General features: G+C 51.3%; 3 protein-coding genes across 8 annotated transcripts in view; all 3 read right to left on the bottom strand.

Moving 5' to 3' along the window:
- Ppfia3 (PTPRF interacting protein alpha 3) overlaps nucleotides 1-3,711 on the bottom strand; it is a 30,512-nt gene extending 26,801 nt beyond the window's left edge. For 2 of the 4 annotated variants that reach the window (XM_013353665.2, XM_005366809.2), the window contains exon 1: nucleotides 3,410-3,710. The gene's annotated coding sequence lies outside the window, so the exon portion shown is untranslated. Of the gene's footprint in view, nucleotides 1-3,405 lie in introns of all 4 variants that reach the window. The other 2 variants (XM_026789053.1, XM_026789054.1) reach the window with 2 other exon arrangements.
- A 917-nt stretch (nucleotides 3,712-4,628) lies between these two features.
- Lin7b (lin-7 homolog B, crumbs cell polarity complex component) lies at nucleotides 4,629-7,266 on the bottom strand. Its single transcript, XM_005366808.2, has 6 exons — nucleotides 7,169-7,266; nucleotides 6,803-6,921; nucleotides 6,591-6,662; nucleotides 5,845-6,054; nucleotides 5,013-5,176; nucleotides 4,629-4,733 (listed from the first exon to the last, which is right to left on the bottom strand). The coding sequence occupies exons 1-6, from the start codon at nucleotides 7,203-7,205 to the stop codon at nucleotides 4,712-4,714; spliced, it is 624 nt and encodes a 207-aa protein (XP_005366865.1). The 5' UTR covers nucleotides 7,206-7,266; the 3' UTR covers nucleotides 4,629-4,711.
- Nucleotides 7,267-11,855: 4,589 nt separating this feature from the next.
- Nucleotides 11,856-23,929, bottom strand: part of Snrnp70 (small nuclear ribonucleoprotein U1 subunit 70) — a 25,455-nt gene continuing 13,381 nt past the window's right edge. For 2 of the 3 annotated variants that reach the window (XM_005366806.3, XM_005366807.3), the window contains 6 exons: nucleotides 22,451-22,515; nucleotides 22,265-22,327; nucleotides 18,416-18,497; nucleotides 15,371-15,472; nucleotides 12,762-12,849; nucleotides 11,856-12,685 (listed from right to left, as the gene is read on the bottom strand). In XM_005366806.3, coding sequence (XP_005366863.1) covers nucleotides 12,007-12,685; nucleotides 12,762-12,849; nucleotides 15,371-15,472; nucleotides 18,416-18,497; nucleotides 22,265-22,327; nucleotides 22,451-22,515 — 1,079 coding nt within the window. In that variant the 3' untranslated portion in view covers nucleotides 11,856-12,006. The remainder of the gene's footprint in view (nucleotides 12,686-12,761; nucleotides 12,850-15,370; nucleotides 15,473-18,415; nucleotides 18,498-22,264; nucleotides 22,328-22,450; nucleotides 22,516-23,929) is intronic. The other variant, XM_013353668.2, reaches the window with a different exon arrangement.

Here is a 23,929-nt window from a genome sequence, read left to right as displayed (position 1 = left end):
CTTGTAGACCAGGCTGGTCTCGAACTCACAAAGATCCGCCTGCCTCTGCCTCCCAAGTGCTGGGATTAAAGGTGTGCGCCACCACCGCCCGGCTGTTTTGATTTTTCAAGACAGGGTTTCCCTGTAGTTTTGGAGCCTGCTCTGAAACTCACTGTGTAGCTCTGGCTGTTCTGGAACTAGCTCTTGTGGACCAGGCTGACCTCAAGCTCACAGAGATCTGCCTGCCTCTGCCTCCCAAGTGCTGGGATTAAAGGCGTGCGCCACCACTGCCAAACTTGCACCACTGCCCGGCTGGTGCCCATCTTTAATACAAGCACTCAGGAGACAGGGGCAGCTGGATCTCTATGCCAGCCTGGTCTACAGTGAGTTCCAGGACAGCCAGGACTTGGAAAACAAGCAAACAAACAAACAGATAAAAAACAAAAACTAGCCTGAGGAAATCCTGTTCTAAACACACACACACACACACACACACACACACACCAGGGCCAGCAAGATGTCTCAGTGGGCAAAGGCATTTGTTACCAAGACTGAGAACCAAAGTTTGATTCTCTAGGACCCATATGGTGTAAGGAGAGAACCTACTCCTGCAAGTTGTCATTTGACCTCCACCCTCACACTGTGGCATGTGTGCACACATACAAAAAAAACACAAAGTGTAGGAAATAATAGGGATACAAAAAGATTCCCTAATGGGGGTGGGGGTGTTCAGTACACAAGAACATTTTTGAGGCTGAAGACTCTAGAAAAACAGAGTCGAGAACAGACTTAGAATCCAAGGCAGCAGGTGGAGATGGAAACCTATGTTCCACCAGAAACAAGTCTGACACCAGAGCTAGGGTCATAGTAAGGGGAGGAAAGAAGTTGGGGATCAAGGGGACAGGGCCCTAGAACCTGAGACTTGAAAAGACGAGAAGGAGACTGTTCTGGGACCTTCCAAGTTTAAAACTGGGCAAGCTCCAGGGGCTGGAGAGATGGTTCAGCAGTTAAGAGCACTGGCTGCTCTTCCAGAGCACCTGGGTTCAATTCCCAGCACCCACAGGGAAGCTCACAACTGTCTGTAACTCCAGTTCCTGTAGATCTGGCATCCTCACATAAACATACATACAGAAAAACATCAATTCACATAAAACCAGTCTTTTTTTTTTATTTTTCGCAAGGTTTCTCTGTAGCTTTGGAGCCTGTCCTAGAATTCACTGTGTAGCCCAGGCTAGCCTCAAACTCACAGGGATGTGCCATCTCTGCCTCCCAAGTACTGGGATTAAAGGCATGAGCCACCACTGCTCAGCAAAATAAATCATTTTTAAAAGATTGTGCAAGATAAATAGCACAAATTTAATAAATACTAGACTATTAACCGAAAACAACACATTCTACAAGTTAGAATATCCATGGGGTGAGAAGGAGCTCCAGAACAAGGGCAGACATAACCAGAACATAAAACACATCTAAAATGAAAACACTGGAGACCTTACATTGAGATTATTTGAAGGGGTGGTGGTGGGGCAAGATATTTTTGACTATTTGGTCTTGTGATAGGAATCGAACCCTGGATCTTGTGCACGTGAGGTGAGTGCTCTACCTCGGAGCTATACCCCCAGCCCCAGCTGCTAGAAATATAGGACATGTCTGAGGAGAAGGTTGAGAGCAGAAATTGACATAGGGATGTTATCTAGGTATTTGAAAAGACCAGAAGAGAAAAAGAAGAGGAGGAGGGGGGAGAGGAAGAAGAAGAGGAAAAGGAAATGTGTACATAGGCTACATGGCACAACCCTGCTCATTGGGGATGGGGAGAAGCAAGTGGCAAAAGACATGCTGAGAATGTAGCACATGGTATAGAATGCGGATCACGCCTTGATGAGGATGGAATAGATGTACCATCTGGAAATGCTCTGGAACTTGGAATCAGGAACATAACATAAGGAAAGGATTCATTATAACTAGAAATGCAGGAAGATGGCAAGTAGGTTCCAGGTCAAGAACCCTGGCCACAGAACACACTGGGAAGAAGGGATGGCTGCTTGGTACTTGGAGTATGAGATATCAGACATCACCATATGGGTCTCTAGAGGCAATGAGATGCCAGAAATACATCAACCACCCAGCTTTAGTGGGAGAGGAGACTCTGCAAGTCTAGCACCTGAGATGACAGGCAGATGAGTTCATTAAGGCCATGGAAGAAGTGAAGTTGATGGAACGGCAAGGCCACAAAAACCTGAAGATGGGAGTGCAGTGGAGAGCCAGGAGGGGGTCCAGACCTTTGAGTCCATGTGGAGGGTGTTACAGACTTAGAGCCTGAATATTTGATGGGAGTGTAGGGCTGGGCAGGTGATCTGATGGACGGGACAGTTGTCATGGTCTGAGATTCTGGGTTCCTAGGATGTATTTCTTTAAATGGGGATTACGAGATGGGGTGAGACACCTAGACCTCCCAGAAGGAAGGAGGAGAGAAGCAGAGGAGTTGCATTCCAGATTTTTGAAGAGAACTCATGGCGCCTAAGTCCCTAAGGCAGTAAGCAGGTGCCGGTGTACCAGGAGACTGGGCACATTTGTCTGACAAGGGGGAGTGGGGGGAGGGTTGTTAAACTAGGTGCTAAGAGGAGGGGGGTGGGCAAAGCCTGGGAAACTGGATTCCCGAGGTGCTGAATAGGGTGGCGGCGATTACTCAGGGTCAGCAGATGTTGGGTACCAACAGCCCTTCAGAACCAGGTGAGAGCTGGAGGTTCCATGACAAGGTCTCTAAAGCGTCCTGGGCAGGGACATTCAAAAGCCCTGAAGTGAAGCAGCCAGAGTCCCTGAAAGCTAGGGTGCCTAAACATGAGAATCCTGCGGCCCAGCTAGGGGTGGTGGGGCACCGGGGATCCCCAGGTCAAAGGCACGGTTAGGGAGATCCCCACGCCGCCTGCACCCCCTTCTGGGCGGCTGTGGCAGGAGAAGGGGGAGGCGAGGCTACCGAGAGAGCTGACCATGGACAGCTCCAGCGCCGGCCTGTTTCCAGGGCGAGCCGGCCTGGACGGAGGAACGCTGCCGGCTGTTCCAGCCAGAAGGTGGGGGCGCGAATGGGGGAACGATTCGGAAGCAATAGAGGTAGCCGTGCAGCGGTGGCCAGTGTCTGGAGCTCCCAGGACTGGGCCCAAAGGGGGGATCTAGACTAAGGGGATTCAGGCTTCTGGGCCCTGGAGGAGGCAAAAGGAGGCAATCCGCCTGAGATACCAGGGTTCGGCTGGGGACTCTGGGCTCTGAGAAGGGACACGCCTGGTTCTCCTGGGCTGGCTTGTGAAATCTGGACTCTGGGTTCCCTTGGGATGTAAATGGGAATGCAGGATTTCGAGCAAGTGAGTGGGGGAGGCTAGCCCAGGGGTCCCCGGGGTGGGCGCTGCCGGGCAGGCTGGGCCGGGCTCTTACCTACCTGGTCCGCGGCGACTGCGGGAGGAGCTGGGCTGCAGTAGGGACGCGGGGTGGGGTAGGGGCACCGGGTGGGGCCCCTGGCGGCGGCCGGGGCCCGGATCTGGAGCTCTGGATCCCTGTCTACGCCGCTAGCGCGGGCTCAGCGTCTCTTGCTCCGGCTTCAGCGCTGGGGACCCCCCTCCCCCTCACGGTCTCACAGCCTTCTTTTTCCTTAAAATAGCCCCCTGCCCTTGTCACCGTACAGCCTCCCCCCGCGAGGCCGCAGTCGCCAGATCCAGGGGTGCCCACCAGCGCCCCCCCCAATCCCACCTTCTCCCCCCAAAAATTTCTCCTCCCTCCCCCTCCCCCAACAGATCCCAGGCGGTCGTGGCCCCTTTAACAGAAGACTGACGGACGGCGCTGAGTGGCCAATGAGAATTAGCGTCCCTGCCGGCCGGTGACCAGGCCCCGCCTCTGCATCGAGAGGGAGGGGCCGCGCGGGCGGAGAGCTGGGGGCGGGACTCATGGTACAGCGACCAATAAGTATGCAGCGTGCGGCGGCCTGGGATGGAGGCGGAGTCCGGCAGAGGATGATGTCACCTGAATCTTGTAGCGCGCGTAGAGCGCTGGTTGCGACCCCGTGTTCCCGCGGCAGCGCGCATCTCACGGGACAGGAGGGCTGGGTGGCGGGTCGGGAATTCAACGTTCAAGGTGGGAATCTTTTTTTTTTAAAGGCAAGGGCGGCTCCCGGAAGGATGTGCTCTGTTGGAAGGTGAGGCGAGTGGCCGACGGGTGGTGAGTGCCTGGTACTCCGCACCCCTGCGCCTGTCTGGGGAATTGCACGTGCCCCGCTACCGACTCCCTCTCAGACGGTGGCACGGCCCGCTGGGGGAGCCCAGCGGATGGTTCGCTCCGCCACGCCTACAGAGACAGAGCTCCTGCTGCGTTTCAAGACTCCAGCGCCCTACCGGCGGCGGGAGACCCTACCAAGCCCTCCTCTCCTTCCGAACCTCTAAAGTGTTGGGGACAGTGGTCTTCAGTAGTGCGCCCTGGCATTCATTTAGACGCAGCCTTGGGCCCGATTAGTCTCTGGGAAGCCGGCCAATCTCAGTCTTCAGTGCTGCTCGAGCAGAGTCGATCTCGCTACCCATACTGCAAAGAGCTTGGTTTTAACCTCAGCTTCACCCTCCTCCTCCACAGACACTATTCCAGGATGCGCGACAGACACACAAGACACGTGGTGAGGGTTAAAGATCTTTAAATAAGGTTCCAGTGACAATAAATAATACTGTACAGGGGAGGTGGAGGGTCCTGCTCTCTGATTTCAGCCTCGGGACTCCAAAGACCTGCAAGGATGTGGAGAGGGGAAGTTCAGGCTCAGAGGAGGTTCAGTGGGGCATGAGATGTTTAAGGCTGAGGTTCTGGAAACAACGGTTCAGAAAAGCAGACACAGGGATTCTGAGATTAGGAAGCCAGAGTCCCAGGGCCTTGGCTACCATGGTAGGGGTCAAGGGTCAGGAAGCCCCTGTGAAGAGCCAGGGATAAAGGACCACCGGGATCACTGGCCTGGCTTGGGAGTCTGGGGCTGGGGACGGCAGCAGGGGGAGAGTGGGCGCGAGGCTCACGTGTAGCTGTGGTGCTGCTGGCGCCTCCGGGCAGATCGCATCTTCTCAAAGCGGGCCTCCATCTCCTCCAGCACCCGTGGGGTGTACCGCACCACCAGTTTCACTGAGCCCTGGGCGGCCTTCAGGAGTTCCACGGCTTTTTCATGGTGTTCGCCCTCCACACTCTGCAGGGCAGGCCTCGCACAGACTGCTGACCCAAACCGCTGCCCTTACCACCCTACCCAGGACACGGGACCAGTGGAAAGTGAGAAGGCTGCTAGGGTCAAGTCTCCAGGGCCTCATCCCCTCCCCAGTGGATTACCAACTTGAGATTCAGCACCTGCACCCTAAAACCTGTCATGTCAGTACAGCTTAGAGTCCTAGTCAATGAAGCAGGTCATGGAACCTGTTCTTGTCCTCCCAGATCCTGGAGAGGCCTTGACACTCCCTAAGCCTACTGTTCTCACAGCCCAGTAACAAAAGTCCAGCTTTTCTGGCCAAACTACCTCCTCCGTGGTGCATTCTAAGATTCTAACTACTGGGGTTCAGGATGTTGGGTGGCCCAGACTTCTATTAGAGCCAACCTTTCTCCTCAGGCCAGGGGAGTGCAATTACCAACCCTATCCGTTCTCAGCCAGAACCACCCTCCACCTCTGAGTCCTGAGAATTACCCATCCTTCAGCATCCATTCCAAAGGTTCCTCCTATAAAACCTTCCATCCTCTACACTGGACTGGTCCCCTAGCATGCTCTCAAGTCCTTGAGAGCCAGCAGTGTCTACAAAAGCTGTGCTCCCTGTGTGGAGGGAAAAACCATCCAGTGCTTTCATACAGACACTGTGCAGCTCCACTCACCACACCATTCACGGACAGCAGCTGGTCTCCCCTCTTGAGGCCACCATGGCGATCAGCCACGCCTCCGGGGATGACTCGAGAGATGTAGATGGGTGAGTTCTGCTCTTTGCCACCCATGATGTTGAAGCCCAAACCCTCATCAGTCTTCGGTAGTTCCACGACCCTGGGATGTGCATGGCCCTCACTGGCTGTGAAGGCAGCCACTGTGGCCTGGAAGAGAGAAGGTGCCTTGATGTGAGAAACCCTGGCCCCTTGAGAAAGGGGCACTTCAGCCAGGGTTCAAAGGTCAAGCAGGGGACTCCCGCCAGGTGACTAAAACCTGTGAGAACAGTTGCATTCTTCCACAAGCCAGGAATGTCCTCAGTATTTTGCACCTGCCAATCTTGTTTTCAGACAAACTAGCCCCCACCCTGGGGGTCAGATGGGGACAGGGCTGAGTCTGCTGGCAGTAACAAGAAGAGTGGGGCACTGCATTTGGATAGATGTCCCTGTTCACCATATCCAACTGGATCGTCTTTTAGGGCTATCTTTATGGCAGAAAAGTGAGGTCAGTTTCTTCGCCTGTTGCTAAAGAGAATCTCATGTGCACTCAAGTTAAAAATGTGCAGTTATTTAAAGGGCATTATAAATAAATCTTCATAGGGTGTAAGAGATGAGCAAATGAGAAGGAAGGCGTATGAACGGCCAGCTTTGGGAGGGCACTGTGCCTTTCGTGGTCACCCAGAGCTGCAGGGACAGGCGCCTACCTTGGCTGTGGCGTGAGCCCGCACCTCAGCGCTGCCAGTGATATCCAGCGTGTCATAGAGCTGCTCGTACACCTGGGGGGTGGGGGACGCGGCAGCATCAGGGAGATGCCAGTTCACAGCCCTGGACACAATTGTCTGCATTCACTTGCCCGTCACGGGCCCCTCCGACCAGCGCTAGTAAACTACAACTCACACAGTTCCAAGGTGCTCACCTCACGGATGGCAGAACAGAAACGGCTCTGCAGGACCCGCTGCAGGGCCTGCAGCTTCTGCGGGGGCAGCTCTCCGCTGCGTTGCAGCCGCTCCAGCAGCTCCACGGCCCGGGACACGTCTGCAGAACGCAGTAAGAACAGCTAAGTCAGCAGGAAGGACGACCGAGGTCAGGCTGGAATCGATCGTCGAGCCCTGCCGGTCCCCTGGACCCCAACCCCAGGCGGGGTGTTGTTGGTGCGCTCCGCCCCAGACCCTCCCACGCCCGTAGGCCGCGCCCCGCCCACCCTGACTACGCCTGTCCCCCGGCATCTGACTGGCGCGGCCCACTGAGCTTAGAAACCGGACTGGACCTCCCGAGCGCTTACCCCGCTCAAGTCCCAGCGGCTCCACCAGTGCAGCCATATCGCGGCCAACGCAAGCCACCCGCCCCGGCGACAGCGAGGAGGAGGCGCAGCGCGAGGCCCCGCCCACACGGCTACCAACAGTTCAAGCCTCTGCCCTCACCACTGACGTTGAGGCGGTGCCACGCAGGGGCCCCTCCCACTTGGGGGACTTGCGAGACCTTCGTCCTCAGCGTGCCTAGCTCCCTCCCTCCCCCGTGCCACATCACTACCAGATGATTGCATGGGTTTGTTCTGGCTGTTATCTTCCTGTTACAATGTTGGTGTGCTGCTTTGCTCCTTAGGGCATACCTGTGCCCTTTCGGTAGTTCCCCCTCATTTCCACACTGACAAGTCTAGGGGGCGTGGTTTCTCAGGATTCCAGGGCTCTGCAGGACCCACTACAGGGCCTGCAGCTTTCCAGGAGCCTGGGAAAAGAGGATCGCTGTGACTAGAAAGCCTGGGATACATACCAAGAGCCTGTATCCAGAAACCAGAACAATGAAATCTGAAGTTGAAGATATAACTCAGTCAGTAGAGTGCTTAGCCTAGCATGCTTAAGACTGGGTCGCATACCCAGGAGCGTATAAGTCACGGGTGGTAATGCACGCCTGTAGTCCCAACACTCAGAAGTGGAGGCAGGAAGATCAGAACTCTATGCAAGGTCACCTTCGGCTACACACACAGCGCACAGAGCTTGGTGGCGCACACCTTTAATCTCAGCACTCTGGAGGCAGAGGCTTTAAAGGCGGGCCTCATGTATATAACGAGTTTCAGAGCTGCCAGGAATACACGAAACCCTGTCTATACAGAGAGAGACTGACAGAGACACAGAAACAGACCTGACCAGGAACCTTCACAGCTCACAGAGATTTTTGGAAGAGAAAGTCAAGGAGCCATTTAAGGCCTAAGTCACCCAGAGCGCCCAAGAGGCTGGGAAGTCACGATGATGGTACAAGAGAAAGCTTGTACTGTCATTTACATGTTGGACTTGTATTTTCATATAAATCCCTAAAAGTGACAGGATCGTCAAGTGTGTAACTGAAGATCTCTGGGGGGCACCCAAGAAGTCTGGATTGCAGAAGTGGCAGGAGGGAGGATGCTGTCGCAATAAGCTGAGGCCGGGAGACCGGTAGACTAATGTGAAACATGCCTGTTTGGGTAGAGAGGTGCAATGAGAGTATTAATGTGTGCAGGCTACCATTTGTTCAATGGTGGCTGTGTGGAGTGCATGCAGATCTTTTCAACTTGAGAAGATTGTGCTGCGGCTGGGAATGTAGCTCAGCTGACAGTACTTGCCTAGCAAGCAGAAGGCCTGAGGCCCTAGGTTCAGTCTCCAGTATTGCATACCCCGGTGTGATGGTGCACTTCTGGAATCCCAGCCTGTGGAGGCAGGAAGACCATCAGTTGGCCCGTTAGACTACAGATGCTTTATTGGGCCTGTGATGTCTGAAAGGGGCCTGGGAACTGGAGGCCAGAAGGTGCTGCTGGCTGTCTCCGGTGTTAAGACAAGGGGAGAGGAGAGCAGGAACAAGAAACGAAGGGGGGAGTAGGAGGAAAGCTAGGCAGGAAGGCAGAAGAGCGGCTGTTTTAAAGAAGGGTGGTCATTGATATGGAATGTTGCTGCCGGCTGTGATTTTGGCTTAGTGGGGGTGGGGATGTGGTCAGAAAAGGGTGTCTCCACCACAGCACTCACAATAGTAGCAGTGTCAATGACAAGACGTCACTGAACCTTCCCTAACTACCCTTCTCATCAGAGAGCCAAAGATGGCCTTGGCCTCCTACCTCAGCCTCCCAAGATTTAAGGTTTCAGCTACCATGCCTGGCTTCAAAGGCAGCAACCTGAACCAAACAACCAGGTACCTGCTTCAGAAGCTTTTATGGAGCTTAGTTTCTGCTTTCCTGTCTTTAGCTGAGGGAGAGTATTGTCCTTAACCTTTTGAGCCACTCTGAGTAGCAGGGACTAGCAAAAAACTGGACAGCCACCCCTTGGCTAAGGAAGTGATCACTGATCCTAAGTTCTACAGAGCAAATTCCAGATCAGGCTCCAAAGCTACAGAGAAACTCTGTCTCCAAAAACAAAACAAATTAAAATTTACTTTGTGTATATTGGCCCAGCACAGCACACATGGAGGTCAGTGCCCTCTTGTGAATGCCTAGGTGGTCACAGCTTTGGGTTTAATCCATGTTTGCCTGTGACATCCTTAGTGTGGGGCTCAAGCTGTGCTGTGAGTTGCTATTTCAAGAGGTCCTTGCTTGTTGGTGCCTTTTACAAACTTCCATTCTTTACCCTACATCCTCAGCTTCTTTCCAAGCCTCAAAAACACAACAGGAATTGTACTTTTTTTTTAAGGCAGTGACTTGCTTGTCCCAATTGACTTTAAATTCATGATCTCCTCATACCACCACTGGCTTAAAAAGAAAAGATTTATTATGTATAGTGTTCTGCCTGCATGTATGCCTTCACCCCTGAAGAGGGTACCAGATCTCATTATAGATGGTTAGGAGCCCTCTGAGCCATTGCTCTAGCCCCTTAATTTTCTTTTTATAATTCCCAAAGTTGGGAATTTCAGTCTTCTTGCCAGCCTGGTCAACTTCTCTAGGAACGGCCATCTACTCCATTTGTACTCATTTGTCTTTTTTTTCTCCCCCAACAGGATTTCTCTATGTAGCTTTGGAGCCTGTCCTGAAACTCTGTAGACCAGGCTGGCCTCAAAACTCAGTGATCTACCTGCTCTTGCCTCCCAAGTGCTAGGATTAAAGGCATGTGCCAGTCTTGAATTGATTTTCTGGAATCCTTCATTCATTCACTTAAGTCAGTTCCTAAGCCAAAAGGAGTTTTCATTAAATTTGTCCAATTCCGTCTTTTCAGCATTTCCGGGGTTCATGACAAGAAATTTGGGTGTTTTGGTATCTAAACTAATTCCTAAATCCATCTACTAAAATACTCCCCTCCCCCCATACACACACCAAAGATGGGTAATTTTCTGTGTAGATGTGGCTGTTTTGGAACTCAGTAGAGACTGGGCTGTCATGTGATCTGCCTGCCTCTGCCACCACGCCCAGCTCACCTACTAAACCACGAACCTCAGAGTTGAGTGTGCTCACATGATTTTAATCCCAGCACTCAAGAGGTAGAAGGAGGCAGGTAGATTTCTGTGAGGCTAGCCTGGTCTAACTGGTCTATCTAGTGAGTTCCAGGACAGCAAGGGCTACAGAGACTGCCATAGAAACGGAAACAATTTAAACTGTCAACCTCAGACTTGCTAATTCTTTACTTTCTGATTTCGCTTCAGTGGCCCTGCATCTTCTACCTACCCTTCTTGTTACCTCACAAGTCCTTTTCCCAACAAGCCTATGAAATTCCAAGTGGCTGCTGAATACTATGGCCTAAATCCTTGATTTTGTATTCCTATCCTGGTCCATCTCCTAGTGACCACCCTGCCATGGCATGTGGTGGGAGGCACTCCACCAGAGCAGTGTGGCTGCTGAAATCTCACCACGCCTCCACAAGAAGAGATTCCAGGGTCTCCCAGGAAACCTACAGGAGTTTCACGTTTCTACAGTCTTTTCAAGGCTGTGAATACAGTGGTTGTTTCCCACCAGTAATAAGCACCCATTTTGAAGGCAAAACCATGATCATCCACAAAATACATTGATAGCTGGGAGATGGGGACAAATTGTTGGTGTCCCCAAAATAGGAGTGTCAGTATATCCTCTACAACTGCACAGAATCTCTTGGGGAGCGCTTCCCAATAAATCTGTTCACCAAGCAGAGCTTGGACATTTGGTCTGTCAGTCCCCAGCTCTATTTCCCACCTCCCCAGAAAATAACCATATAGCACTTGGCATACACAACTTCATATCCACTCAGCACTCAGTGCAGTCACTCAGCAGCGCACACTGGGCAGGAGCCTGAGGCAGGTGCTCTCATTTCATGAGCAGGAAACAGCACAGCACATTCCCAAGAACTTATTTCCCAAGAACGTATGTGGGTCCTTCCTCTTAAAACCCACAGCCACCCCAACAGTTGGAGACAAATATCCCATGTGAAGGCCATATTATACTTAAGCCGTATCAATTCCTTAAGAAAGGAACTGATGTCCCCACTGGTCATCCTCCAATGCCTTTCACAAGTTTTTGCCGCCCTAAGCATTCTAGTGAGACACTCAAGTAAAACCTGGGGAGATCCACAAGCACGTGTGTCAAGTTTCCCGTTAGGGCAGTTATCCGTGGTACTCTTGGTTATGTGCAGACTGGAGTCTGTCAGTCAGATCTAAATGGCTGCCGTAGCCTTCCTTCAGGACCACGTCAGGCTACCCACTGCTTCCTCAGGGCCCACCAGACTCAAAGCTCCCCCACCTTTGTCTTCCTCCCAGGAATGTATATGCACATCTCAACTGCTGATGGCTATCTCATTAGCACACTTTATGAGCAGACATGCTTCCTACCCACACGCCTGTGCCATCCTGGCTGGCACCCTGCCTCTTGGCCTACTGTTCTCTCATTGTTCCCTATCTGACCTGACAAGCAGTCCTGGTGACTTGAGCACAGCCTCTACTCCAGGTTGCAACATGTGCTCTAGAATTAGTACACCCAGAGGGGCTGGACAATGTACAGCAACAACCTTCTGGGAAGAGAGCAAGTGCAGTAATACACCAGGTGCCCACTATTAATCATGAAATTAATTTTATTTTTAAATCCAAGGGATCAGAACAAAAAACAACAAAAAAACTTCTACCTCAGAGGACAAGCCATGGTGGAAAGGGGCTAGGAAGGCAGACAGCGAAACAGAAAGCATGTCCACAACACAGGAAGCCTCTTCATTCGGGAGCTGCCTCCATCAGATATCCATTTTCCGGGGCCATGTACCCATCACCACCCTCTGCCTCCATGTACATGTCTCGACCATCACTACCTAGCCCTTCTAGCCCATTGTCCTGACCACTGCCACCCCCACCCCGAGCCTCATCCCTGACCCGCTCACTGCCCCGTTCCCCCCGTTTGTGCTCTCGATCCCTATCACGGTCTCGGTCCCGACGACGTTCCCTCTCACTTCGGTGGCTCCTACGTCGCTCCCGGTCTCGATCCCGGCCCTTCTCCTCTGGGCCATCAGGGCCATCAGGGCCAAGCTCTCCAGGAGGCCCATCATCAGGAGCTGCATCACCAGCTTCAGAGGGCTCAGCCATGTCGCCGCCGCCGCCGCCGCCACCACCACCGCCACCGCCACCACCACCTCGAAGCTCCTCTTTTCGCTCCCGCTCCCTGCGTGCTCGCTCTCGGCTCCGACTACTTCGGCGCTTTCTGTCTCGGTCCTTGTCCTTGCTCCTCTCTCTGGATCTGCGCCGCTCATCCTTGTCTCGACTCCGGGAGCGCCTCCTCCGGTCCCGAGAGCGGGAGCGTCTCCGTTCTCTCTCCTTGTCTCGCTCTCGGCTTCTTTCTCTGCGCTCCCGCTCACGGTCCCGGTCCCGGTCCCTGTGTGGAAGTGGGGAGGGGCCCGGCCTAGATAAGGTTAGCAGTGTGTGGCAGGGCACCCCCATTACTGTCTTGTCCCAAGAAACCAGGTGCCCAACCTTACCTCTCATCATATCGGGAAGTGTCATCTCGGCCAGAATGCCTGATGTTCACATCTGCACCACCTCTTCTGGTCCCACCAAGGCCACCTCCTATGGGCCAAGGAACACAGGGTCAGTGGGAATGGAGCAAAAATGGCAAACTTGAGAGGGGTTCCTAAATAGCAGAAAAAAACCAAATACCTCTACTGGTAGCTATGGTGCACAATCCCATGCCAATCTTTTCCATGTCTCCTTGCCACAGAACAGCCTGTTTTCATGCAAGGCTTTCACAAGGTGCTAGAGCTCTCAGACACCCGAACAAGAATTTTCATTCCTCCCAAGCTTGCCAACCTCACCTGAGACCTCAGACTCTAGGCTAGTGCACCAACAACTTGCATTTTTGTGCACAATATCCAAAGTGAGTCCAGAGAAAAGCTGAAAGAGGTTAGGTAATGTTACACCCCTTTAATCCCATACTTGGGAAGACAGGGCAGGTAGATGAGTGTGAGTCCAGCCTAGTCTACACAATGAGCTTTAGGCCACTCAAGGCTACACGCTGAGACCTTACATTTTCTTCCTTTGTTTTTTAAGATTTATTTATTATGTACACAGTGTTCAGCCTTCATGTATGCCTGCAGGCCAGAAGAGGGCACCAGATCTCCTTACAGCCAGCATGTGGTTGCTGGGAATTGAACTCAGGAACTTTGGAAGAGCAGGCAGTGCTCTTAACCTCTGAGCCATCTCTCCAGCCCAAGAGACCTTATATTTTCAAAGAATAGAAAAACTGGAAGACCCGCCACAGCCAGCTGCTTCCCAGGGGATCCGTCATTTCCAGACTCCTCAGCTGTACTCTGGCCTCCCACAAGAGCCGTAACTCTTACATTTATCTTCCCTGGAGTTAAGCTTTTTCTCCTTATCTCTGTACCTTGTACTCCCCCATCAGTCTCAAAGCACCAACTCAGATCCTGCCTTGCTCAACACACAATGCCACTCCACTGAATTGTCATAGGCCACCAGCATCGGCCAGACAGGTTTCAAGTTCAACAACTGTGCAAGAAAACCACAACGACACCCACTTCAGATTCTGAACTTGCACAGATTTAACCCTGTCTACAAAGGTGGCACATACCTGACCAATAGCACCAAGGAGCAGGCAGCACTCATATTTCAAATGGGGAGCCATTAATGAGCCACTTGATTCCAGTGATCTGACAAGGAAGGCTCATGGCTGGGAATCCCGTGCCTGTGGTTTCCTGCACCACCCACCAGAAGAGTGTCCAGAGACACTTCCTGGTCAGTCAAAGGCAAGGATGTTAAACCAGGAATGGGAAAAGGATGAACCCAGACATCCAGCTACTGGATCACAAGTTAACAATGGGCTACATCATCAATACAAGAGGATGTCAACATCTTTAAAAAGAAATACACGAGCTGAGTTCCTTCCGTCCACTACTCTTCACATCTGACTTGCCACAAGTCCAAAAGCAACAGAGCCAGTTAGACCATGGACTGAAACCTCAGAAACCTAGTTAAACAAACGTCTCATTTTTTAAAAATAAACAGCCAGGCATGTAATTTCAACACTCAGAAGGTGGAGGCAGGAAGATCACCTTGGGCTTCAAAGTTGAGAGCCTGTCTCAGAGCTATACCCAAGTAATAAAATACTTGTGTGACTGCATGTGGAGAGGTGCTACACAAAGCTTCACACGGCCTCCACATCCGCCTGTGACTGAAGATAACCCACACTCTCACAAGTCTGTACGTCAGACAACAGGCTGGTTCTGAGACTTCAGGAATCTCCCAACACTGCACAAAGTCTCAAGAACTCATCTTTTTTCTAAGAACTGGAGGCCCCTGGGGGTTGAGGTGTCAACTCAGCACAGGCGCACAGGTGAAAGCAAAGGCAGGTAAAGCTGCCCAAGACAGAGGAGCACCTGGCACACAAGACCTGCAACCCAGGCAGAGCCTAATAGTGGACCATTAGATGAGCAAACATACAGAGACAGCAGCACAATCTCAATGCTCAGCCTCAAGGTTCTCTTGGTGAGGTCCATTGACATCAGGGGCCTGGGACTGAGACAAGAGCTCAGCATCAGCAGGACCTTCCTTTCCTTATGCTTCAGGATTCTCCTCAAATGTATTTTAAGACTTCTCACAATAACAACCCTGATGGAGACAGACAATGACAACTATAAAGGCAGTGAGGGGACAGAGACAGGGTCAGAGCACAGGCTGCCGCCCTCTTGCTCCAAATGTGAAGGCAGAAACTAGGCTAGTGAGTACATGAAGCCAAGGAGTAGATGAAGAGGCCATTTAGCGAGAGCAAGAGCAAAGCAATGACACTCTCAAACCTAGCCTGTGATACCAAATCCACTAGGCATAAGGTGCTGAGGTCAGTGCTGAAGTTACTCCTGCAAGAGCTGCTGCTGGTCAATCACTCATCCAGGAAAGACCAGGGTATGCTTGGGCACTCATGTGTAGGTGTCTGTGTGTGCACCAGTGTCTAAAGCCATGAAGCTGATGAGAGACGACAAGCTGGAAATGGAGGGGAACAAGCAACATACGGGTGTGGAGACTGAAGGCAAATGACCTACAAACAGGCCCAGGAACCCAGAGGGCAAAAGGTACTCACCTAGACGCCGGGGCCTCCAGCCCTTCACAGTCCGGCCCCTCTCCACATCCACAAGGACCCTCCTGCCATCTATCTTCTTGCCATCTGCGTGCTTGTAAGCGGCTGCAACAGATGTGGGGGGAGGGGGATTCCCCAGAAGGTGCTCTAGTCAGACAAGGATCCATGCAACAGCATCCCTTCCCCTCAAATCCACCTGCACACACACTCACACTCCCACCAGTCAGCCAGGCAACCAACAGCCAGACAGCCCTCTTCCCACCCTGAAGGGCCTGCTCCATCCATTCCAATTCCTTTTAGGCATCCCCAACTGTCACTGGGGGGGCAAAACATTCACCCTGGCTACCCCCAGCTCCCACATGATGGAGCAGGCCCCTCCTGCCAGGGCGGCCAAAGTTGCTGCAAAGAAACTGGAGGTTAGCTGAATGCTGGCCTCTGCTGTGGGGAGGGCTCCTCCACACCCAGGCATGCACCCTAGACACCATGCTGAGGCAGGAGGCCCACTGGGCCCCTCCACACCCAGACCACACCAGTTTTCTTTCTCTGTATTTTCATAGGGAGGTCAGTGCGAGGTAACAGACATCAGATCAGAAATGAACAGGAATGGAGACCTTAAGGAACTGGCAGGGACAGAAGTGGGGGCTGAGCTCCCCAGGGGCCTCCAAGGACCCTGGCTAGGCCCAGAGGTACATGTGCCGTGCTACTCAAAACCCTGCCTTACCTGAGCAGACTGACCCTGCCACCACCTAGCCTGGACAGCTCTGTCCTCCAGGTCAAGCTCAATGGCCAGCAGGGTATACAGCCCAGCCTGAGCCCTCAGGGAAGTCGAGGAGTATAAGACAGAGTATGGAGGCCCAGAGTGCAAGCCTGTGATCAGGCAGGGCTGTTAAGGCCAAAAGTCCCTTCCCTATCCAGGTTCCAGCCCTGGCCTAAGGAACTGTGCTCACCAACCACAATACCCTGCCCCACCCCTGCCCGCTCCCCCCCAATAACAACCAGAGGAAGAGAAAAAGGTGCCATTTACCGATGCCGGCCTTGCGGGTGTCCAAACCGAGCGGGATGGGGGGGGCTCGGCAACTCCTGGGGGCCTGGCGAGGAGGCGGGCTTCCCGGGGGTGGGGTGGGGGTGGGACACGGGACTGCTTACCTGGAGACCCCAAGCTTACCTGAGCACTCACAAAGACCCCACACCCACCACCACTGGGGTAGTTAAAGCTACAGGGAAGGTAGCCAGATCTTGGGAGCCCTGAGAGGGAGAGACTACATTTCCCACAACACCTAAAGACAGGTGGATAGAGGAAGTAAAGGGGCCTCAGAGTCTCACAGAGGAATGACTTGAGCCTAGGCTGGAAGCCCTAGGGCTAACCTGCTTGACCTTAAACATTGGGCCTAAAGGCCTCAAAGCAGCTGCCACCTCACCACTTCCTGAAACAGTCACACTCCACTAGGCACTGATCTGACTCTTAGCACTGAGGTCAGGCTTCTCCACCTACAATTCCAATTGCCCTCCCAACTAGTGGCAGCAGCTGAGGCTGGCACACAAGGGACACATCTGGGATCCAGAATGATTTCCATGCTCCAGGAGGGGCCAATTGGCCCCTAACCCCAGAGCAGAGGAGAGGGGAGGGAACTTGAGAACTGAGGTCTGTCAAGTACAGGAACCCTGCTCAGGTTCCCCATCCCAAACCCCAGGAGGCCCAACCCAGGAACCGGCAAGAAGACCATGTAATTGTGTCAGTCTAGGCCTTTCTCTACTTTCCCTCTCTTCTGCCTCAGTACAGGTTTAGTAAAAACTACCACATCTTCAGTTGTTTGAAGCCTGTTCCACCCCTCCCATACCCTGAACCCCAATCCATGCACTTTGGGGAGCTCAGGCACTGGGCATCACAGTTGCCTTCTCAGGAGGCTCCCACCATGCCAAGGAAGATAGAAGGGACACAGTACCCCAAACCAGAAGTCAGAGTCTCTCCAAGACCACTATGGTGACAACCCCACAGAAATCATAGGGCAGGGAGGGTCAGGCTGAAGGGCTCCATATAGAGCCCTGGCCCCAGAACACCCCAACTTTAGTATTGTCAACATGGCCCCAAATGTCAGGGGCTGGGTGGAGCCCAACTATGGATGTAGGCCAGTGCCTCTCCCACTGAGGTCCACCCTACCCCTGGGGATCAGAGAGATTACCAGAGAGCATGTGGATGGGGGGCAAGAGGGGTAGAGGGCACCCAAATGAGGAAAGGGCTGTGGGTGAAGGGACACTGAAGGGTAACTAGGGTGGGAAGGGAAGCCTCACTGTTCCTGAGCTGCCTGGCTAAGCTGGGCTGGTGTGCAGTGCTGTGATCTTACCCATGATACAAACCCTTATACCAACCATACACTGAGGTGTTGTAAGGGGAGCGTAAGCATCAGCTGCAAGCCAGCTGCGTGGTGGCTGCAGTGACAATAAGAACAGTCAATTAATACGGCGGCCCCTGGACACGCCGCAGCCCTGCCCACCCCCACCCACCCAGCCCTGCCCAAGTGGACGCCGCGCAGCCTCAATGGGGCTTTGTAGCTGTGGGGGTAGGTGCTAACCATGCCCACCAGATCACTGCTTGATGAGAACTGGGTGGGGGCTGGGGAGGGAGGTGGAGGGTCGGGTGGCCTAGCCCAGTTCTACTGGGGGAGGAGAAGACTGGCTCAAAGGCCAGCTCTCACTCCAACCTGGTGGCCCCCAACTCCAGTGGGGGCCTAACAGGGAGAAGCTCCCAAATCCAACACCTTCCCCCACCTCCAGCTGCCCCCATACCTCACCCAGTGCCCTCCTGGCCAGAGGTTCAACGTGTGACACTTACCTCCCTGGGCTCACACACACGTTGTGGGGGATTTGTTTTTGATTTTTAAAAAACACGTATATATATATATATATATATATAAAAAGATATATCAGAAACAGAGGGAGAAGAAACAATGCTAAAGTCAGGTATGGCAGGGGAGGGAACAAACGACGGGGAAGAGGCCGGGAAACAGAGGTGAGAGGGTCAGAAGAAAAGGCAAAGGCACAGGTACTCACAGTGCATGTCTCGTTCATGCTCATACTCAATGAAGGCATAACCACGGGGTTTCCCAGAGCGCTTACTGTATACCATGTGAATCTGCAGGGTAGGCAGAAGGTAGTCAGTTCCACAAGTTACAGGGCTGTCCCACCCACCCCACAACCCAACTTACGGCACAGGCCTTGGGCTGGGGGACAGACAGTAACAGATTTGTCTTTCAAGAGTCCCAAGGGACTCTCATTCCAATGGGAGCCAGAGTAAAGTGGAAACCAGAGGGCACAGAAGCATATGTGGGAGGCAGAGAGTCCTGCGAAGCAGGCTGGAGAAGGCTGTTGAGACAGCGCTATGGAAACTGAATGTTCTGATGGTAGAGATCCTCAGATGAGGCCATAGGCAAATAGGCATTGAGTCAAGTGCCCCTAAAGCCAGCCAACTGTGAGGAATGAACAAGGTGCTGAGCACAAAGGGCCACTATGGCTAGTTCATGCAGAATTGCGGAAAAGGAGTCTGCCTGCAACTGTGGCAAGAGGTATGTGCAGACAGCCCATATATAGGAAGGCAGGGAGGTTAGAGGACCCAGGGCAATTAAGAGGCGTGGCCATACTGTAAAGGCCAAGCAAAGTCAGGCCAAGTGTCTGGGTCCTCTCTCCCCATGGCAGTGACACAGAAGGCTTGAGTACAGAGAACCAGGATTCAGAAAGAAATGCTGGAACATAAGAGGTGGGGCAAAACAAGTAAGACTTTTGGGAAATAAGTTTTTGAGCAGGTTCCCATCACTACCTGCCCACACACGGATAGATATGGTCCTAAGATTGCACAGGAATCCTAAGATTTTAACTCTGCAACTTGTAATTTTCAAAAGTCAACTGAGATCCCAAGCTGACATGCTAGAGTCATGTTCCATCAGGTCACAAGAGGAGGTGGAGGATGGGACCAGTTTCTGAGACCCACGAATCACGGACAGGCCAGAGGGCCCATCCTGAACTAATCAGCTTTGTGTCCATCATGAGCGCCAGTTCTTACTTTGTCTCCCAACAGAGGAAAATAAGGCACAGAGGAATTAAGTGAGTTTTGATATCAAATTGCACAACATCCATCTTTCTTGTTTTGTAGTCCAGACCTCACTGTACCCCAGGCTAGCCTCAACCTTATGGACAATCTTTCTGCCTCGGTCTCTCTAGGGCTAAGATTAGAGTTATGAGCCACTATCCTTTTTTTTTTTTTTTTTTTTTTTTTTGAGACAGGGTTTCTCTGTGGCTTTGGAGCCTGTCCTGGAACTAGCTCTGTAGACCAGGCTGGTCTCGAACTCACAGAAATCCGCCTGCCTCTGCCTCCCAAGTGCTGGGATTAAAGGCATGCGCCACCACCGCCCGGCCTATGAGCCACTATCCTTACAGTTAACATGTTTTCTTTCTCTGTCCAATACTTTCTATTTAAAATAATTTGAAATTGATCCCATTGTAAGATGATTGTGAGTTCTGCTGGAAACCTCTGGAAGAGTAGCTAGTGCTCTTAACCACTGAGCCACCTTTCTGTCTCGTGACCTATATAGTTAATTACTGATATATGTGTGTTTGGATATCCCAAACACAGCCTGCTCAGACCATATATACCTGCTCATGTTTTCAGGGCTGACCAATCTGCCCTGGACAACCAATTAGTGTGTTTCTCCCTAGTTCCCTTCTAACTATTTCTCCTACGAGTGTTCTTCCTCTACCACTCTTTTTGAAGTTTCACTAACCTTGGGTAGTAAGTAGCCTGAACTTGGTAGGTAAATCAGACTGACCTATAAAAGATGCATCTGCTGAGCGTATGCACACACCCCCCCGTGCTGGAACTGAAGGCGTGTGACACTACATCTGGTAGTATGGTTCTGGCAAAGGGTTAGGCAGCAGACACCCCAGACTGAGATCCACATAACACATCCTGTCATAGGGACCTAACTCTGCCCTGTAGCAATAACATCTGTAGACTACATACAAATTAACAAGTCTCCCTAACTATTTAGTAAGTTCAAGGCCAGTTTGGACAACTTAGTAAGACATTTCAAAGTAAAAGAGAAGCTGGGATGGTCTGGATAAATGGCTCCTCAGGGGTTAAAAGCACTTGCTGCTCTTGCTGAAACCCAGGTTCCACTCCCAATACCCACAGAACAATTAACAAGAGTCTGCAATTCCAACTCCAGAGCAAGGGCACTGTATACACTTAGTATACATATACATTGGCAAAATACATATAAACTTTAAAAAAGAAAAAAAAAAAAACAAGGCCTACTTGTGATAGACTGAGAACCTGTCCTTTTTTTTTTTTTTGGATACACGGTTTTGCTGTATGACAGCCCTGGCTGTCCTCGAACTAACAGAAATCCACCTGCCTTTGCCCTCTAAATGCTGGGATTAGGCATCACCACCATGCCCTGTGAGACACTAAAACAACTAAATAAAAAAGTCTGAAGGTGCTAGTGATGCAGCTTAACAGACAGAAGATCAAAATTTAAGGTCACCCTCTACTTAATGAGCTCAAGGCCAGCCTGGACCATGTGAAACACACAACCATATGTAATACAGATCCGAGGGGTCCAATGCCCATCTGGCCTCCAAGGGCACTGCACTCTTGTCAACATACATGGTGGTGGCATGTATCTTTAATCCTAGTACTCAGGAAGCAGCGATCTCTTTGAGTTTGAGGTCTGCCTGGTCTACAGAGTGAGTTCCAGGACAGCTGTAGTGACACAGAGAAACCCTGTCTTGAAAAAAAGAAACAGCTGGGTGGCAGTGGCACACGCCTTTAATCCCAGCACTCAGGAGGCAGAGACAGGCGGATCTCTGTGAGTTAGAGGCCAGCCTGGTCTACAAGAGCTAGTTCCAGGACAGGCTCTAACGCTACAGAGAAACGCTATATCGAAAAACCAAAAGAAAAAAGAAACAAAACAAAAAATAGTATCAGAAATGGCTCAGTGGTTAACAGAACACTTTGCTGCTCCTGCTGCAGACCTGGATTTGGTTCACAGCACCCACATGGTAGCTTATGGCTCTGGGTAACTCTCCTCCCAGGGGCTCTAGGAACCTCTTCTGACCTCCTAGGGAACGAGGCACCAACATAGTAAACCCATTAACAAGCAGGCAAAAGGACACTCATGTACATAAAAATCTAGAATTTTTAGCTTGGCAGTGGTGGCGCACGCCTTTAATCTCAGCACCCGGGAAGCAGAGACAGGAGGATCTCTGAGTTTGAGACCAACCTGGCCTAGAAAGAGAGTTCCAAGACAGCCAGAGATTTTACACAGAGAAACCGTCTCAAAAGAAAAAAAAGAGAAAATTTAAAATAAAAGCATCAATTGTACAAGAGCTGGGACAGTTTCAGGTACAATTCTTATTTGGCATATATACTGCTGACTGGAGCTTCCGCTCTAATCCTGGGGGCAGAAGAATAAGCTATATCTATCTATTCGAGGTCTTGGAGACCAGCCTTGGACTCATGAAACTACCTCACAAACTGGAAAAGAAACAAACAGCCCACCTAAACTGAACCGATAGCCTTAGTGGGCCTGCTTTCTCAACCATATATCAACTTGAAGCAAGATGAAGCTTGCCAATAGGTATTTTAAATTCACAAGAAATGAGCTTTTTAGCCCGGGCTAGTCTAGATCCAGTCTCTTCCTCCTGAGTGCTGGGATTAAAGGTATGGACCACTACAGCCCTGCTCAATGTTACTTTTGATACTAAAGCTACACTAAAGGAAATAAACCCAGGCCTTGAAAAGATGTGACCCATTCTCAGGCTGGGAACCCAGCATTCTTTCTCTCTTCAGACTACTCCTCCCTCCTCTAAATATTCCAACTCAACCCTCCAGCCCAACCCACTTACTCTTTTGATGGGTCCATACACCTCAAACTCTCTCCGAAGCTTAGATTCTGTTGTGTCATAGTTCTACAAGAGACAAAGACAAGTTAAGCGGGAGAAGCACACTGTTCCAGTCCTTAAACAGCCCATAGCTAGTAGACTCAAGTTCTCAGCAGCCTAGGATTCCCAGGGCAGGAGTTGGGTACTTACCACTCTAGCCACGAACAGAGTCTTGAAGGCATCGCCCTGAGCATTGGGATCATTGTGAGGGTCCCCTGTACAAAAAGGAGAATCTTTTAAGTAGACAGTGCCCATAGTCTTGAGTAGAAGAAAAATGGACAGAGGCTGAGGACATGAAGATGGAACCTTAATAGACCCCCTTCTAAAAGAAAACCTCACAGTGACTTGGCAAGCTTGATTACACACCTAGTTTCAGATCAGCTTCACTAAAGCTAGATGGCCTTTTCTAGAGTGACTTCCAGATGAGGACAATAGGCTGTTGGGGTGGAAATGCCATTCCATAGATAGGGTGTGATACACCAAAAAGCCATTCCCAATACAAGGTGAGCTGAGCGGTAACTAAATCCATGGGATCTCTCTGGAGGGAAACTCAGCTATTTTGTTCCCTAATATGTGTGGTACTGGCACTCACTGGACAGACTGCAACCACAGCTGGGAAAAGCCTGATACCAAGTAGTCTCTCACTAGACAACAAGAGTCCAGGATAAGGAGCTGGAGAGATGGCTCAGAGATTAAGAGCACTGGCTGCTCTTTTAGAAGTCCTAAATTCAATTCCCAGCAACCACATGGTAGCTCACAACCATCTATAATGAGATATAATATCCTCTTCTGGCCTGTAGGGATATATGCAGGAAGAATACTGCATACATAATAAATAAACAAACAAATCTTAAAAAAAAAAAAAGAGTCCAGGATAAACTGGGTATGATGGCCCATGAGTTAATCCCAGCACTGAAGGGGCAGAGACAGACAGAACTCAGCCTGGTCTACATAGTGAGTGAGTTCCAGGCAATACAAGCTACACAGCGAGACTGTCTCAAAAATAAAGTAAGACAGTCCAGGATAGTTTTCTCCTCCCTATCCTACAGCCACAGGCAGGGACCCTGGGCTGGCGCTGAAGAAAATGACCAGGACCAACTGGTATAAATAGAAAACTAACTCCTGTTAGGCCACCAAGATTTAAGTCTTCTGAAAAAGATCAAGAATCTATTAACCACTGGGGGGTGGGGGTGGTATGCATGCCTTTAATCCCAGCTCTTGTAAGTCAAAGGCAGGTGGATCTCTGTGAGTTTGAAACCAGTCTGGTCTACCCAGAGGAGGTCCAGGGCAGTCAGGGCTACACAGAGAAACCCTGTCTCAGAAAAAAAGAATCGGACTGGAGAGATGGCTCAGAGGTTAAGAGCACGGGCTGTACTTCTAGAGGTCCTGAGATCAATTCCCAGCAACCGCATAACCATCTATAATGAGACCTAATGGCTTCAGTCATATAAGCACACATGCAGACAGAACACTGTGTGTGTTGTGTATGTACATGTAAATCTTTATTTATTTATTTTTGGTTTTTCGAGACCAGCTCTGTGGTTTTGGAGCCTGTCCTGGAACTAGCTCTTGTAGACCAGGCTGGTCTCAAACTCACAGAGATCCACCTGCCTCTGCCTCCCGAGTGCT

This window comes from Microtus ochrogaster, unplaced genomic scaffold (genome assembly GCF_000317375.1).
Source record: "Microtus ochrogaster isolate Prairie Vole_2 unplaced genomic scaffold, MicOch1.0 UNK14, whole genome shotgun sequence".
Lineage (NCBI taxonomy): Eukaryota > Metazoa > Chordata > Mammalia > Rodentia > Cricetidae > Microtus > Microtus ochrogaster.
Note: the sequence above shows the minus strand (reverse complement) of the source record. Positions and strands in the feature narration are given on the sequence as shown.